Source organism: Cynocephalus volans, chromosome 12 (genome assembly GCF_027409185.1).
Source record: "Cynocephalus volans isolate mCynVol1 chromosome 12, mCynVol1.pri, whole genome shotgun sequence".
NCBI classification, from domain to species: domain Eukaryota; kingdom Metazoa; phylum Chordata; class Mammalia; order Dermoptera; family Cynocephalidae; genus Cynocephalus; species Cynocephalus volans.
This window is the reverse complement of record NC_084471.1, coordinates 23,613,015-23,629,302: the sequence shown is the minus strand read 5'-3', so window position 1 is coordinate 23,629,302 and position 16,288 is coordinate 23,613,015. Positions and strand designations below refer to the sequence as shown.

Sequence of the window (16,288 nt, the reverse complement as noted above, 5' to 3'; positions counted from 1 at the left end):
TCAGTAATCTCTTCTCCTGTGTTTTGCCACAAGGATCATTCTGTCCTTATAAAGTGTCTGAGATATACTTTTGCCAGTTAGTTCTTCAAGCCATTTCTTCTTATCTTGTTTAATCTGCAACCCCCCAATCACCCCTTCTTTTTCTCTGTTATCCTCATTCAGAGTTCACACTTAAAATCATTTATAATATAGCATCACATGTTTTAACTTTTTTCTGCTTCTATGTATTATGCTTGCTTTATGTTTCAGAACTTGGAAGTACTTAAAAATAATAAAGGAAATTAAAATTCTCAGAGATGACCACAGTTAACATTTTCAGATATATCCCTCTTGTCTTTTTCCTAAGGCTATAGACAGACACATACACATTTTAAAAACTGGGATTATATAATACTGTCTCATATTTTCTTTTCAATATTATTAAACACTTTTAATATATATGTATATATTTTTAACGTGTTTGTGATATATTCTATTGTATGGAATATGTAACAGGTAAAAAATCCCTTATTTAAGGGAAGTGTTTTTTCATGACTTGGTGTTTTATTTTCCCTCATTATAAAAAACAGCAAAACTTATGTGTCCCTATTTTTAAAAATAAATGAGGACTTCTCTTATCAAGGAAAGAGATTAGGAATGAGAACAGGAAGTTTTGATGCTATATGCTAGCTATTATGACCTAGTGTGACTCTGAGTAAGGTCTTCTCAGCCTTTTTACTCATCTGCAAAATCGAAAAGTGATTATAACTATTGTTTTTTCTAAGAGTTTTTGAGGGCCGACCCGGTGGCTCACTCGAGAGAGTGCGGTGCTGAGAGTGTAGAGGTGCTCCCCCCGTGGGTTCGGATCCTATATAGGGATGGCCGGTGCGCTCACTGGCTGAGCGTGGTGCGGGCAACACCAAGCCAAGGGTTGTGATCCTCTTACTGGTCACAAAAAAAAAAAAAAACAAACAAAAAAACAGAGTTGTTGAAAGGACCAAATAATATAACGTGAAAATTTCAAACTATATGACAATTGAGCCATGTAAATGCAACAGCTTTTTTAATATCTGAGAGAAAGGATGAAAAGTTATCCCTAAGATTGATCTAATTTATTTTCTTAATAGGAGCTCTGTCTAAACATCATCCCAACCTTTGCAAATCTTATAGACTACCCATCCATGAAAAATGCTTTGATACCAAGAATTAAAAATGCCTGTCTACAAACGTCTTCCCTTGCTGTAAGTAATTGCATATTAAGTTTTCTCTTGCTTTTCAATAATTTAAATCATTTTCTTATTGTTTAATAACCCTTTTGTAGTTTGTTCATATATTTCGTCTTGGCTATAGGTAAACCGTACATAGTGCTATAAAAGTGAGCTATAGCTTTCTCTGATACATAATTTATAATATTGCATGTCTGACCTTACTCCCTGTCTTCTAACTCTGAGTGCTTCAGTAGAAAAACTGAGTGATTATTTTTTCTTAATCCTGTACTGCTTTAACTCACAATTTATTTTGCTGTTATTTTAAAAATAATCATAAGAGTTTAACTTGGTATATAAGCCTAAAAATCTTTTTGAATGACTTCCTTTTATAAATTGCCTTTATTTTTAGTCATCTGTCTCTAAATTTCTTATTCCTCACCTACTTCCCTACTTTCAAAAAAAGTAGAGTACAATAAAACAGTAAGTTTTAGTATGAATATAAGTGAAGGAAATAGTTATACTACAAAATGTAGACCAAGGGTAGTTGCCTTCTTAGAATACAAAATTTTAACACTAATTTACTTGTTAGTCAAGGAAGGTAGAATAAATAACATAGTTCTCATATCTCATATTGAAAGCAGTAAACATCCCCTACCTTTTTCTAATACTAAATCTAAGAATTTATTACATCGATATTTCTTTATATAAGTAACGTTGAATACTCTCTTCAAATGGCAGCTTTAGAAAAGAGGAAGAAATGTCCTTCCTTTGCCCTACCAGTTCTTTATATTGATGTTTGATAATGGACATGTTAGTAAATCTGCATTTTATAAAGCTAGTTCTTTGGAGATCCCATACATCTTTATCTGGTGGAATGTGAATTTAAATAAAAATAAACATTAGTAACTTAATAGAATTATAAACAAAAGCAATTTAAATGACACAATTTTAGCTTATAGCCATCTAATCCATTCTAGTTTGTAGTTTTTTGGTAGAAATACTCTGAGGTAGAAAACAACACCAATATAGGAAAAACAAAATCATCATTACTGAAATGAACAGGCATAAAATGAAATGAAGTCAAGAATCTTGAGTTCTTATTCTGGTTTTGTTACTGACTATCTCTGTGGCTTTGGGCAAGTTACTGTACCTCTTTGAGACTCTTTCTTCATTATCATTAAAAGGATTTGAAATGCAGTCCTTTTCTCTAAAATTCTCTAATTTTATGATAGAATTTTCAAAATTAGTGCTAGTAACATACAGCTTAAAATTCAGTTTTCAAAATGCCCTTTCAAAAATCTTATGTCCATACTATATTTTATGTCAACATAAATTTATTTTAGCATACGTTTTCTTAAAGTACATGTTCCAGTTCAGTTCTGAGAATATATACAGGGATATGTAGAGGTGGGAAGAATGGATACTTAAATGATCTGCATTAATGCCCAGAGATGTTTGTCTCTTTTTAAGATGCCAAATGACCCGTAAAGGCATGTTGTTTACAAGGAGTTAAAATGAATGTATTTAGAACAGTAACTCTGGAATGGGTTTGCATTTTATATATCACTTTTTAAGTGCATTTTATATAACTTTCAGTGTTCCTACATACCTACAGAGTGGCAAACCTATATCTCTGAGGTTTAAAAATTCTAACTAGGAAATTCCTGAAACATGAGTCATGAGTCAGAATTTATCTTAATACTGTTCCCTGAAAATAAAGAAAAATAAATTCTACACAGAGTTAGGTAGAAACTACAAGAGCTATATTTATTCATGACTTACATGACTATTATTTCATACATCATAAAAGAAAATAAAATTCAACTGGTATTTTCAATTTCTCTTTTTTTAAAAAAAAAAGAAAAACCCAATAGTAGAATGCAGCAATTCCTTTTATGAAACTGATTCTGAGTACAAGTTAAGCCTTCAGATATCTTTTTGAATTTATAATATCCTTTGTTTTTGAATTCAGAAAACAGTTGCATATTATTTTTCAGAAATGGAAAGTTTTTTTCTGTAGAAATTTGGTGCTTTTTAAACCAACTCAATTATTTTCTGCTTTTTTTAGTTTACCTTTTTATGAAAATTGGAGTTTTATTGATACAGTTGTTACTTAAAAGTGTTCTATCTTAGTAAATTTCAGCTAAAAAACTAGGGTGTGACATATACATCTGAATGTACTGTTTTGATAAGAGCATGTACATGTCAGGTCTTAGTAACTGTATTAAAGATATATTTAGAAATAGAAAACTTTGTATGACAAGTATGGATACTGTTCACATGTTGTCAAAATATTTACTTTAAGAATGTATTGAACCCAGGTTAGAGTAAAATACTGGAATCCCAATGAAATTGGTCACTTGGGGAAAAATGTAGTCCTTTTTATAATTCGTATGTCTCCAAAGGAAAGTTCTTAGTAAACACATACATAGTAAAAGCTTCTCAAATCCTAATCACTTGATTTAAAATGTTACAAAATTGAAGTCATTCCTGATGCTAACTAGTGTCCTGGTGAAGCAATCATAAATTCTTTCTGAAACAAGTCAGAAAAATTAATAAGTAAATGAATTTTTTATATTAATAAAGGATGAGAGCTTCTAAATCTACTTTTATTCTTGAGATTTGAACATATATATCTATATGTAGATGAAATTTACACTTAAATATTTTGTTCTAGACTACGAAGACTTGAAATGACTAATGCAATTTACCTCTTTTAATAGGTTCGTGTAAATTCATTAGTGTGCTTAGGAAAGATTTTGGAATACTTGGATAAATGGTTTGTACTTGATGATATCCTACCGTTCTTACAACAAATTCCATCCAAGGAACCCGCGGTCCTCATGGGAATTTTAGGTAGCTGAAAACTTAATGTCATTTGATACTACTTTATCATTTTACAGTCATGCAAATACATTTTCCAATCTGTAAAACTATTGTATTCTCCTTTTGTGTATGTAGCATTCAGTAATTGAAGAATGATGGGATAAATGCCATAATACAGCTTTTCTCTTTGTGTTAATTTTAGCAAAGCAATAGAACCTTGACATTTACAAAGGAATAAAATATTTGGGGATCCTAGCTTTGCAAATATCATGATAGCGTATATTTTCCCCATAACATAGTACAAAGTAAGAGAGGCAAACAAAGCTACTTGAAATGCTGATAGTCTTAGGAGTAATATCAGATGTTTATTTAGTACTCAATTTGTAAGAGACAAAGTATTTTCTTTTCATTATCTTATTTTGTTCTCCCCCAAATCCAATGAGATAGGAACTATTATTTCTGTTTTACAACAAGGAAACTGAGGCTCAGAAAGGTGAAGTAAGTTATTCAAGATCATATAACTGATAAGTGGTAAAGCTGGTTTTTAGTTTAGATACTTTTAAATTCTTAACAAGTATGTTTCTCTGCTAAGTTATGTGCTGATGAAGCATATTAGCCTTATAGCATATTCTGTTCTATCAGCATAATTACAAATTACTGTCAAGAAACTTTGAAATTGTTTTTATATTGTTAAAGCTATAAAAGTCAAATCTTGAAATAACAGGGGTCTGCTGTACTAATAAAAATACATAGCTGTAGAATCACGAAAACATTAAGTTCATTTTTTATGAAATCTGAAGTTCTCTGCTAATTTTTAGAAATCTATATTACTCATAATCCAGCGTGCAAATAATTAAAGTTCATAAAATATACCTAACTCTATGTTTTTACCAGCTATTCCAGTGCCTGGCCTATAGAAAGATCTCAGTACATACTAGTGGGAATGATTAGCAAGTATTTATTGTGGACCTGTAGACATAGAACCCTTGGGATATGGTATGAATCTTTCGTGCTTAAAGAAGTTTGTCTTCTTGACCAGAAGTTTGTTGTACTGGCTCCAATCCTGGCTCTGTCAGTTCGTACGGTGACTTTGAAAAGTTTCTTCATTTACAAAAAGAAGACAAAAATAATATTGTTATAGGTGTCTTGTGAGAATTCAGTGAAACAAATAAAAGGAAAGTAATGAGTATAGTGCCCCACAAATAAACATTTAGTAGGTGCTCAATGAAAATTGTAAGTCCTGTGTACATTAGTAGAATAGTAGATGGTGTGTTCTAAAGCTTTGGATTGTATACAAAACACTTAGAAAACAAAAGTATTCGGACAGTGAGGAGCAAATGTGCTCAGGTAACCAAATGTAGGCTTTGTGGAATAAGTGTAACAAGCAGCGTCTTGAAGGTCAAGTAAATAGGTGAGACAATAGGGAAGGATTATGTGGAGTTTAATTAAATTGTTAAGTTTCAAACATGTTGATTTTGATTTTCTGAAGAAGTGAATAAAGGTGTAGGACCTATACTTTCACTATACCTGTACTTACACACTTTGGAATAGATGCCTTAAGTTTGAGTGTAAGGTCTAAAATACATATATTTAGATGTTTCCAGGACAGAGCGATAGTCTGTAACCTTTCTGCTGCACTATAAGAACTGAACCAGGTTCTGATAAGCTTTGAAATTTATGTTATCATCAATTGTGCTCTTAAACCAAAAGAACACACAATAAATGTCATAGTGTTTTAATCTGGATCGATGATAAAAGCTGAAATCACACTAATTCATATTTTAAAACATTCTCGTTCTAGGCACTGATTGGGAAAAATTTGTCCTACACTGATTATCAAGAGATTTCATGTAGACGTACTGTTTTTGTGATTTCTATTCATTTATGGTGTTAACTTATAAAATTTGTGTCATTCTTTTCTATTAGGTATTTATAAATGTACTTTTACTCATAAGAAGTTGGGAATCACCAAAGAGCAGCTGGCTGGAAAAGTATTGCCTCATCTGATTCCCCTGAGTATTGAAAACAATCTTAATCTTAACCAGGTAGGAGCATTTTTGTGCTTTATTCAATTTACTGTTTTCTTGGCATTAAATATATCAGTATGTTACATATAAAGATTGCTAAAACAAGGAAAAATATGCCACAGAATTAAAGGTAGAAAGTTTATGGGGTGGCAGGATAAATTACTGAAGGCCTGATTGGGAGATAGTGAATGAACAGGATGATGAAAGATATGTAGGATCTGGGACTTCTTTAAATTTTGGTCTGGAGGGTTGACATGAACAAAGAACAAATTCGTACAATGTTTTGGGGGGATGTATTCGTTATTTATTGTTACATAACAAATCAAAACAAACTTAGTGGTTTAAAGCAACACTCATTTATTACCTCACAGTTTCTGTGGGTCAGCCAAGCTAGGGCATGGCTTAGTTAGATGCTTTGTTCAGGGTTTCTCACAGTGCTGCAGTCAAGGATTGGGTGCTCATCTGAAGGATCACCTGGGGAATGAGCTGCTTCTAAGCTCACTTACATAGTTGTTGGCAGGACTGAGTTCCTTTTGAGCTGTTGGACTGAGGGCCTCTGTTCCTTAGCTGTCTGTTAGCTGGATGCCACTCTCAGTTTCTCGCTACATGGGCCTCTCCAACATGGCAAGTTGTTTCACCAAAGCCAGCAATAGAGAGTCTGCTAGAAGACTGAAGTTACATTCTCTTGTAATGTAATCAAGGAAGTGATATTCCATTACCTTTGCCATATTCTGTTGCTTAGAAGCAAGTCACAAGTCCCACCCACATCCAAAGATAGGGAATTACATAAGGCATGAATAGCAGAAGGAGGAGATAATTGGAGACCATTTTCAGAGTGTGTCTGCCACAGGGAAGGAATTCAATTTGACTGGGTATAATAATGTATAATACAGTAGGGAAATAATGGGAGAAAGATGACACAAGACTAGAATAGGTAGACTTTAAGTACCTGTTTGGTTTAGGTATTTTAACTTTTGAGATGTGGTAAATGTTTGAGCAAAGGAGTAATGTATTTAAAGATTATTAAGGAATTACTTTTCTGCATACCTCTATTGCTCTAGTTATCACAGCTGTAGGTACTTATATGTCTGACTCTTTCTGAAGATTATAAACTCCTCAAAGGCTTATTATTATAGCTTATTCTTCATTATAACCCTAGAAGTTAGTGTAGTGCCAGAAACAAAAATATTTATTGAGTTGAAAGACAACTTGAGGTATAGAGTAATGACAAGCTATTTTTTGTTCACAATAGAACTGGGATTTAATGAAGTGTAACATCAATGACTGAGAGTGTCAAAGATGGATAGGAAGGAAGATTTAGAATTAAGGACTGAGAGTGAATTAAGGCAATGAAAGAAGCAGAAAGCTGGAAGTTAGGCAAGAGAGCTTTTGGCACTGGGGAGACAGCTGAGTGAGCGGAATTTTGGAGGTAGAGAAATTTGTAAAATTAATCAGATCCACCATTTCATTAGAAGTAGTAGGTAAGCCTCTGAAAGTTTGTCTCTAGATTTCAACTTTTGGCTAGGTTTCTTCATATCTTGGATATCAAGGTTGGGGTCAAGATTGGCAAAAACAGTGAATATTGGGGAGGAATAGGATAAATATGCTAAAAAAAAGTCTTCAACTTTTTGTCATTTTTGTTCTTAGTTCTCATATTTAGGGTGTTTTTAAGTATACCCAAATGCTTATTTTGGGATATATAATTCCATTTGAAATGTTGTTAGTTTTCTTCAGCTTTATGATTTTTTAGGGCCTGTTTTCATCAAAAGAAATATTTTCTTCTGTTTTACAGTAGTTTAGCATGAATATGGTATGCTTTACTGTTCATTTCATGGTCAGGGTTCCTAATTGAAGACTGCCCTCTTCTGTCAGTTCTGATTTAAAATAACGTATATTATATAGTAAATGAAAAAGATAAGGCTACTTAGGAAAATACATTTTAGCATTTGATTAAAAAACAGCAAGTATGTTCAGTTTGTGAATTTTTTGAGCTGTGTACTTATACATATACTTTTCCATTAGTATAGTATACTTCTATAAAAAGTTTTTAAAAGCCTAATCTGCAGAAAGTCAGCGACGAGAAACTGCTAAGGAAATAGGCCTTTTGTCATTTTCATGATAAGACAAAGAAGAAGCTAATGATAGATCTTGTTGAGAGGCAGTGTAATAATGTAGCAGGAAAGAGCATAAGCTTTGGAGACAGAAAGAGTACGAATTCTAACTCTGCCATGTAAGATATTTATTATCTCTGAGTAAGTTGCTTTACCTTTTGCTGAGCCTGTTTCTTCCTTTATAAAATAAAAATATTAATAAACCTACTTTTAAGAGTTGTGAGGATTAACAAAATAGTATAAGTATAAGCACCCAGCACGAAGATGTAGTTGCAAAATTTGGGGAGGAGAGGAAAGCAGTTCCTAGGTTCTTCCTGTAATATATGGTGTATGTAATATATGGTGTAAAAATTCAGACAAATTGTTTATGATAATCCTGAAGTATGATAAGAATTATCAGCAGTTAACCAAAGTTTAACCAAAGCTTAAATTGCATTAGGACACGGTGTTAGGTATACTTTATGAACTTTAATTATTTGCAGGTTGGATTATGTACATTTAATATTTCTATTATTTTTTTAGAAAACAAGGTTTATTTTTGCCAATTATGTCATTGTTATATAACAATCCAAATAAACAGGAATTTTCTATACATTGTTCAATGGATTGTTTCCAGATAGACGCAAATTCAGATGATCAATTTTGGATTATCCTAGGAAAATCAATATATAATTGTTGGGGGTGAACTTACATAAGTCTCCTGAATAATAGCTCTTAGACAGCTCAGGATATAAAACTTACTGAGACACGTCTTTTGGAACTTAAAAGCCTCATCAACTATCATATGACCACCACACAAAGATATCGTAGAAGCTTGCTATGATATGCTGCATTTAAACTTACTATTCTTGTCATGACATCTGTGCTATGAGTGGATCCTATTCCACTGGTAAAAATGGAGAATATTATGATTAGCTCATTGAATTATCTTAATTGATTACATTTGCTGCTAACTTGAAACATTTTAACCATATCAATTTCTTATTGTACCAGTTCAATTCTTTCATTTCCGTCATAAAAGAGATGCTTAATAGATTGGAGTCTGAACATAAGACTAAACTGGAGCAACTTCATATAATGCAAGAACAGCAGAAGTAAGTAGGTTGTAAATGAATTGCACATTGTGTAGGAATGAGATTAAAGTTATCTCATAATTGATCTTCTGGAATATGAGGTAGAAAAATTGCCAGATTTTAATTTGACCGTATATAAAACGTTAAAAAATTTTCCAACATGTTAACAAGCTGAATTGAGTTAAAACAGAATGTTATGCAAAAGTGTAATATGATGTAATCTTAGCATTTTCTCTATATAAAGAAAATTCTGTTTCTGAGAAAATCTCTTGTTAGCATTCACTGATGGCTAATTGTAAGCTCAGGTTGCCAAACACCAAGAACACCACTTGTAAATATTTTTCAAATGTTTGAACCCATGGTGTTTTGATTTCTCCTTTTCTCTTTTCTCTAATCCCAGAAACATTTATAGAGCATTCATATATAGTACCACAATATCTACCTCTTTTTAGGGAGGATTTTCTAAATTATTTGCAATACACTAGTGTTCAGAGGAAGAAGGCAAAGGCAGAAATTGTTCACTGTACAATGCCAGTTTATTAAAATCAAAGCTCTGCTATATTCTATGCCCCAGAGTGAAACACATGCATTTAGGATACCTGTTAAAGTTTAATCCTGAATCAAAGGACATCTGAAAATCAGTAAAATTGATACCAATCATGATCAAGGTCCCAAACAGAAACTCTTTAGCTTCTGTCCCAGTATAAGATAAAGACTTATGGAAGTAAATACACATGGTGTAGAAATAAGTGAAATAGCCCTCTGTATGCTCTAAGTATTCTGTGATATATGTGTATGTGATGTTTGATGTATTGATTATATTAACATAGGAATCCTGAAAAACAATTTCTAAAAATGTATTCAGGTAGAAACAAATTTTTAATATCTAGTATCTATACTTGAGGGGAGAAATCAACCTTCCCTTTTTCTTCTTCCTACCTAAATCCTATTTTTCAAGGCATAGATCTGGTGTACATTATAGTAATTATAGCATTCATTGTTAGTATCACAGATTCTGAACTTAATCACGTTAAGTTCCCCATATCGTATCTTGTCCCTCAGTGATATTAAGCTCTTTGACAGTAAGAGCCATGCTTGCGTGGTTTTTCTTGAGTAAATCCTCTAGTAAATCTCAAATGTTTAATTTAAAAAAAGGACATATATAAATGCTATTTTTTGAGCAAGCAGACATTAATAGTAGAAAATAATGGAAAAGATTATGACTCTCCTTAAATAATGAAGTCATAGTTTATATAGGTTCTAATACATTCTATGTAGATAAATAGTTTTTGGATGAGTATTTAAAATATGCATTTTAAAAATTGTTTCATCATAATTGAACTCTCCTGCAGGTCATTGGACATAGGAAATCAAATGAATGCTTCTGAGGAGACTAAAGTTACAAATGTTGGGAATCAGGTAACAAAATAATTAATTTTTGTAGAAAGTGCTTGACATTGTGCTTCATTTGGGGAGCTTTTAATCTTTAAGCAATAAAATCACATTTTTATTGAAGTCTACTTAAACAATTGACTTTTTTCTATTTCAGCAGATTGACAAGGTTTTTAACAACATTGGCACAGACCTTCTGACTGGTGGTGAATCGGAAAATAAAGAGGATGGGTTACAGAATAAACATAAAAAAGTGAGTTTCTTTATTGTTCTTTTAGTATTCTTATTAATATTGTAGGGCTTCCTGTAAACCACAGGTTTTTGTTGTGAGATACTGTTTAACATCTCAGGAAGAAACATTCTGTACTTATCTTTATGAAATATCTTTATCAATGGAATATGACCTAACCCATGTTGAGAATAAACATGCTAAAGATTTTTTAGCTTCCTTTACTACTCAGCCTTGTACATGATAACATTTCTAGATTACCTGACTCCTTTGTCCTTTCTTCTGTACTTTGCCAGTCACACCTCATGGTAAATTCCACTGTGTCTATTTTTGCTTCTGTTCCTGTGTTGATGGCTTCCATCATAGATTTATGTTGTCCATTTACCGTGGGCTCTCCCTGATTTACTCTCCTACTCACTACATTCTCAGCAGTTTGAGTTTCCAACTTTTTCCATTCTTTTTGAGCCCAGCAACTTCACCTCTCTTTCCTTTCATTCCATGGTGACAACTTTAACTTTTGTAGTCCATCAGATTTTTACCTTGACATTTTTGAAGAGTATTGGTCAGTTATTTGGTAGCATGGCCCTAAATTTGTGTTCATCTGATGTTTTCTCAGAATTAGATTAAGATTTGCATTTTTGGCAAGAGTACTGCAGAAGTGATGATGTACCCTTCTTGGTTTATTCTATCAGGGTTCATGATGTTGACATGACTTATTAATTGTGGATCAACAATATTTTAAAGAGGATTTTCAAAATAGATTTGACTTCGTTTCACAAGCAGATAAAAAAATCTGACTTTATTTTTTTCTTCTCTATTTCCTGCTAAAAATTACTCTCTCTGATTTTGAATAATAAACTAAAAAATGATACTTACCTATTGAAATTTTGGTTAGCATCCAATATAAAAAAATACTTGTCAGTTTTTGACTTCTGCTGAGGCACGCTTCTACTCATTTACCAGATATGAATATCTGTATGTGTAAAGTCAAGGAACTACTGGATATAGTAGTTTAAAAATTGTAAGAGAACATTTGTGAGTTTATAGTTCAGCAAGGTTGATAAAAGAAAAAAATAAACATCGGGTTTGATGAAGACATTAGCAGAGAAAGAACATGCTTGTTTAGTTTTTCCTTAGCTTTTTGGTGAGTTCCTAAAATATTTTTGGAGTGAGAGAGTTCAAGAAGATCTCCCAGTTTTATAGAATGAAATCACTTAATCATATTCTCATTGTCTGAACAAAGATTCTAACAGATGGTTTTAAAATAATAATTGTTTTGACATTGGAAATATTTTAGCACAGGCCCTGTGACTTTCTATCTAAAAAATTAAATCTTGTGGTAATTCAAAATGTAACTTAACTGTGGCAATCACCAATCCAGGGATAGTTTGTTCTTCAGCGAAGTAGTTTGTACTGACAAATGTACCAAGAAATACTTTACCAAAAAAGTAATCTTTTGTTTTACGAATGGTTTTATGAAGTGGCCAGTTGATTTTTTTGCGTTATTTTGTTTTAAGGCATCACTTACACTTGAAGAAAAACAAAAATTAGCAAAAGAACAAGAACAGGCACAGAAGTTGAAAAGTCAGCAGCCTCTTAAACCCCAAGTGCACACACCTATTGCTCCAGTCAAACAGGTCAGAGTTAATTTCTTTTGCATAATTTCAAGTATACTACTGTTAAGGAACAAGGTAATATAGAACTTAGTCTACTAGTGTTTGTATAAACTTGTATTTCAAATAATATTTTAATATATAGTTTCTAAAAAGTATGGGCATAAAGGATTTTCCAACAATACCTCTATAACCTGCTTAGATGTTTAATGTTTAATGGTGCTTGTTACCAATAAAGAGAGAGCTAGATGAATAGGAAAGTTTCTTAAAAGAGATTAGGTCCCATAGTACTAATTTAGCTGTGTTCACTTTGAAAAGATCAGGAATATTATATTCATGCTCTTATGTGCTTTTGAGCTAAAAGGAATGTTCTATTTTTGGCTTTAAAGTTATTAGGTTTGTAATTTGATTTAGGAAAAGGTACTTGTGACCTGACCAGTGTTTATCTCCTACTTGTTCCAGGTAGTATTCTAGGTGCTGGTGCTATGGCAGTGAATAAAGGCCCTGCTTGGAGAGAGTTTACACTTTTATTGGTTTCAGAAATAACTTTACCTTAAAAGCTCTCTTCAAATTATTTTTTTGATACTTAATCATTAAAATACTTCTCTGTGAAAAAATCTTTGCAGGTCACATGACAAAATCAAGAATATTTTTTAAATACTTATATAAGAATAGAGAAAACACATTTTTGTAAAGTTTTGATGACATTCAAAATATAAAAATAATAGAATATACTAGTGAGAAGAATGCAATTCTATTTTGGGGGACATACGTTTCACTTAATTGGAATTTAGTTATTATTCCCTGTCTCAAATTGATCACAAATATTCATCTGTAAAAACAATACAAAAATGGGTGGCAGGCTGTATTTGGCCTGCAGGCCATAGTTTGCCGACTTGGTGTAGACTCTTGAGTTTAATTTTAACTTGTCCTGTATAATTTAATCTGTCAAATGTTTACTAATTATAAAGTAATTTGTATTTTTTGGAGATAAAGTAATTCCCTCATATTTTTCAGACTAAGGACTTGACAGACACATTGATGGATAATATGTCATCTTTGACCAGCCTTTCTGTTAGTACCCCTAAACTTTCTGCTTCAAGTACCTTCACTTCTGTTCCTTCCATGGGCATTGGCATGATGTTTTCAACACCAATTGACAATACAAAGAGAAATTTGACAAACGGCCTGAATGCCAACATGGGCTTTCAGACTTCAGGATTCAGCATGCCAGTTAATACGAACCAGAACTTCTTCAGCAGTCCAAGCACATCTGGCATGAACAAGATGACTCTGGGAGCACCTCTTACTTTGCCAAACTTCAGTGCTCCTGCTGTTGTGAAGCAGACCCAGCAGAGATCCACAGATATGTCTGCTCTTAATAACCTCTTTGGCCCTCAGAAACCCAAAGTTAGCATGAACCAATTATCCCAACAGAAACCAAATCAGTGGCTTAATCAGTTTGTACCTCCTCAAGGTTCTCCAGGTATGGGCAGTTCAGTAATGGGAACACAGATGAACATGGTAGGACAATCTGCCTTTGGTATGCAGGGTAATCCTTTCTTTAACCCGCAGAACTTTGCACAACCACCAACTACTATGACCAATAGCAGTTCAGCTAGCAATGATTTAAAAGATCTTTTTGGGTGAGGTCTCTTGCTTTTGTTTTGAAGGATTACTTCAGTTTTAATCATGGATAATCTGATTTACATCTTTGTATAGTCTGCTTGGAGGAACTACTTCTATGGGAAAGTGAATGGTTCTGTGACAGAAAATACCTATTTGATGCCAGCATAGTAGTTGTATGGACTCCTAACCAGTTGAGTTTTTTAAAGCATTGAGGATTTTTTTTCCTCTTACCAACTCCTCTTCAGGTTTTTAAAGACCCAACCCGTACCAATCTCAAAGAGAAAAAGGACAACTGAGTTATCTTGAGTAGCAGAATTTTTTAATCAAATGATTATTTTAGCTTGTAAATCTTGGTGTTATTAAAAAAATTGAGTTGATGGTAATTGCAAGCTCATTTATTAAGTACTATGTGGTACACAGTCTACCTTCACAAGTCATTAGTCTTCATTTTAATATGTGAAAAATCTTGATGCTATATTGATATGTTTGCATTTAGTATGACTGAGTGAGAAAATGTTAAGCATAGAGAAAAGGATCAGGTCATTTGCTTTTTCCAATCTTAGTTACTTTTCAGATGAACTAATGTTTACTACCAAAAGCCTGAGGAAATACAGCAAAATTTAACTTACCTTGATTTTATTGGTTTAAACTAAAAGCATTATTAATCATTTTAAATGCAAACTAATCATTGTAAATTATATTTTAGCATGGTCTGCCTCAAATAGTGATGTATTTTTCTGCATTTACTTGGATATATTTAGAATTTTTTCCTACTGTATCACAGAAGAGGTATGTATGTACTCATCTATACAGATATTTGACAAAGCACTCTGATATGATTTCCCTGATTCCTGCCTTCATATTTCATTTTGAATTCAAACTTCTGAGGTTGTAGCATATGAATTGCATTTTGAAAAGGAGATTTGTAAGAATTAAACTATATTTAATGAGTAAACTTTTGAGATTTCTGCTGTATTGTTTTAAATGTAATAAACTTTACCTCTCTAAACATGAGCAGTTGTATCTTCTGGCTACCAACAGATTAATTTTCAGCTTGTCATGATAGTCTGACCTCTGGAATTACTGCTACTGAGGTTTAATTCCTTATTTTCTAGGAATTTCAAGAACCGTTTGTCCGAACCTTTTAATGTCCTTATTAGCCATTTTTAGGAAGGAAAGAATAAATTCCCCTAATAGGAAACATGCTTTATTTTCCAAAACCTTTCTCTGATATTTTTCTTTAATTTGCTGATTTTTCAACCACAGAGCCTTATGCTAGAAATGTCATTTGTATTTTTCAAAATTATATTCTACCATGATGTGATAACTTTAAAACTATCTTTCAGAGAACTACATATGTATTATAGCTGCTGCCATATAGTTTGTGGTTTTTAATTACCTGGAACCAGAAACCATTTGAAATAAATTATATGAAGTTTAGTGTGCTGGCACTAAGTTTATTCATTGAATATGAATGTTCATTGAAAAAATATATACATACATACACATACATATACATACACACACTCAATCTATGTAGGTAATATACAGTACTTTATTGCAGAATATAATTTGATGACATTATTATTGCTGGCAACATTCAGTTAAGAGGGTACTTTAAAAAATAGAAGTCAGCTTTCACATCAGGTTTCTGTGTGAGCTGTACTTTGTTACATGGTTTTAGAAAAAGGACTGAGGGTATTGCTAAAGAAACTTACCCAAAAAATGAAAAACACTAGGGAGATTAAAATGTTTTTGTGAAAACATTTCCAACTTGACCAGATTAGCTGTCTTCTTTGTAACTTAGTGTTAATATTTCTTTTGGGAAAAGTTTACATATGGAATGAAATTGCTTTAATATTGCAGGGTTTTTCTTTGTAGCAATTTAGTAGCCACTGTTTATTGGGAAATTGTTTTTTATTTTGTAAAATAACTTAATGTCAGTGTTGAACTCCTAGTTAGATGGAAAGCTTAATAACAGCTTATATAACTTGAACTACTAAATATGAAAATTGATTATTTGAAGAAATATAATGTGTAATTCTTAGGTAATTTTGTTCTTTCATTGAAGTAATGGTGCTACATTTTTACAAAATTGTTTCTATACTTTTTCTCTACTTTCCCAAAGGTATTTTATTTAAATCATTTCCATTAATTGGACTGTTACCTTTGCTTTTTTCTGTTGAGAAATTGACTCTGAA

At 32.3% G+C, this 16,288-nt stretch overlaps 1 protein-coding gene across 3 annotated transcripts in view; it reads left to right on the top strand.

The window, feature by feature from the left end:
* Positions 1-15,527, top strand: part of SCYL2 (SCY1 like pseudokinase 2) — a 60,663-nt gene extending 45,136 nt beyond the window's left edge. For 2 of the 3 annotated variants that reach the window (XM_063075747.1, XM_063075750.1), the window contains 8 exons: positions 1,107-1,220; positions 3,911-4,043; positions 5,940-6,058; positions 9,145-9,245; positions 10,577-10,643; positions 10,774-10,869; positions 12,363-12,482; positions 13,476-15,527. In XM_063075747.1, the coding sequence (XP_062931817.1) occupies positions 1,107-1,220; positions 3,911-4,043; positions 5,940-6,058; positions 9,145-9,245; positions 10,577-10,643; positions 10,774-10,869; positions 12,363-12,482; positions 13,476-14,108 (1,383 nt within the window). In that variant the 3' untranslated portion in view covers positions 14,109-15,527. The remainder of the gene's footprint in view (positions 1-1,106; positions 1,221-3,910; positions 4,044-5,939; positions 6,059-9,144; positions 9,246-10,576; positions 10,644-10,773; positions 10,870-12,362; positions 12,483-13,475) is intronic. The other variant, XM_063075749.1, reaches the window with a different exon arrangement.
* Positions 15,528-16,288: the final 761 nt, after the last annotated feature.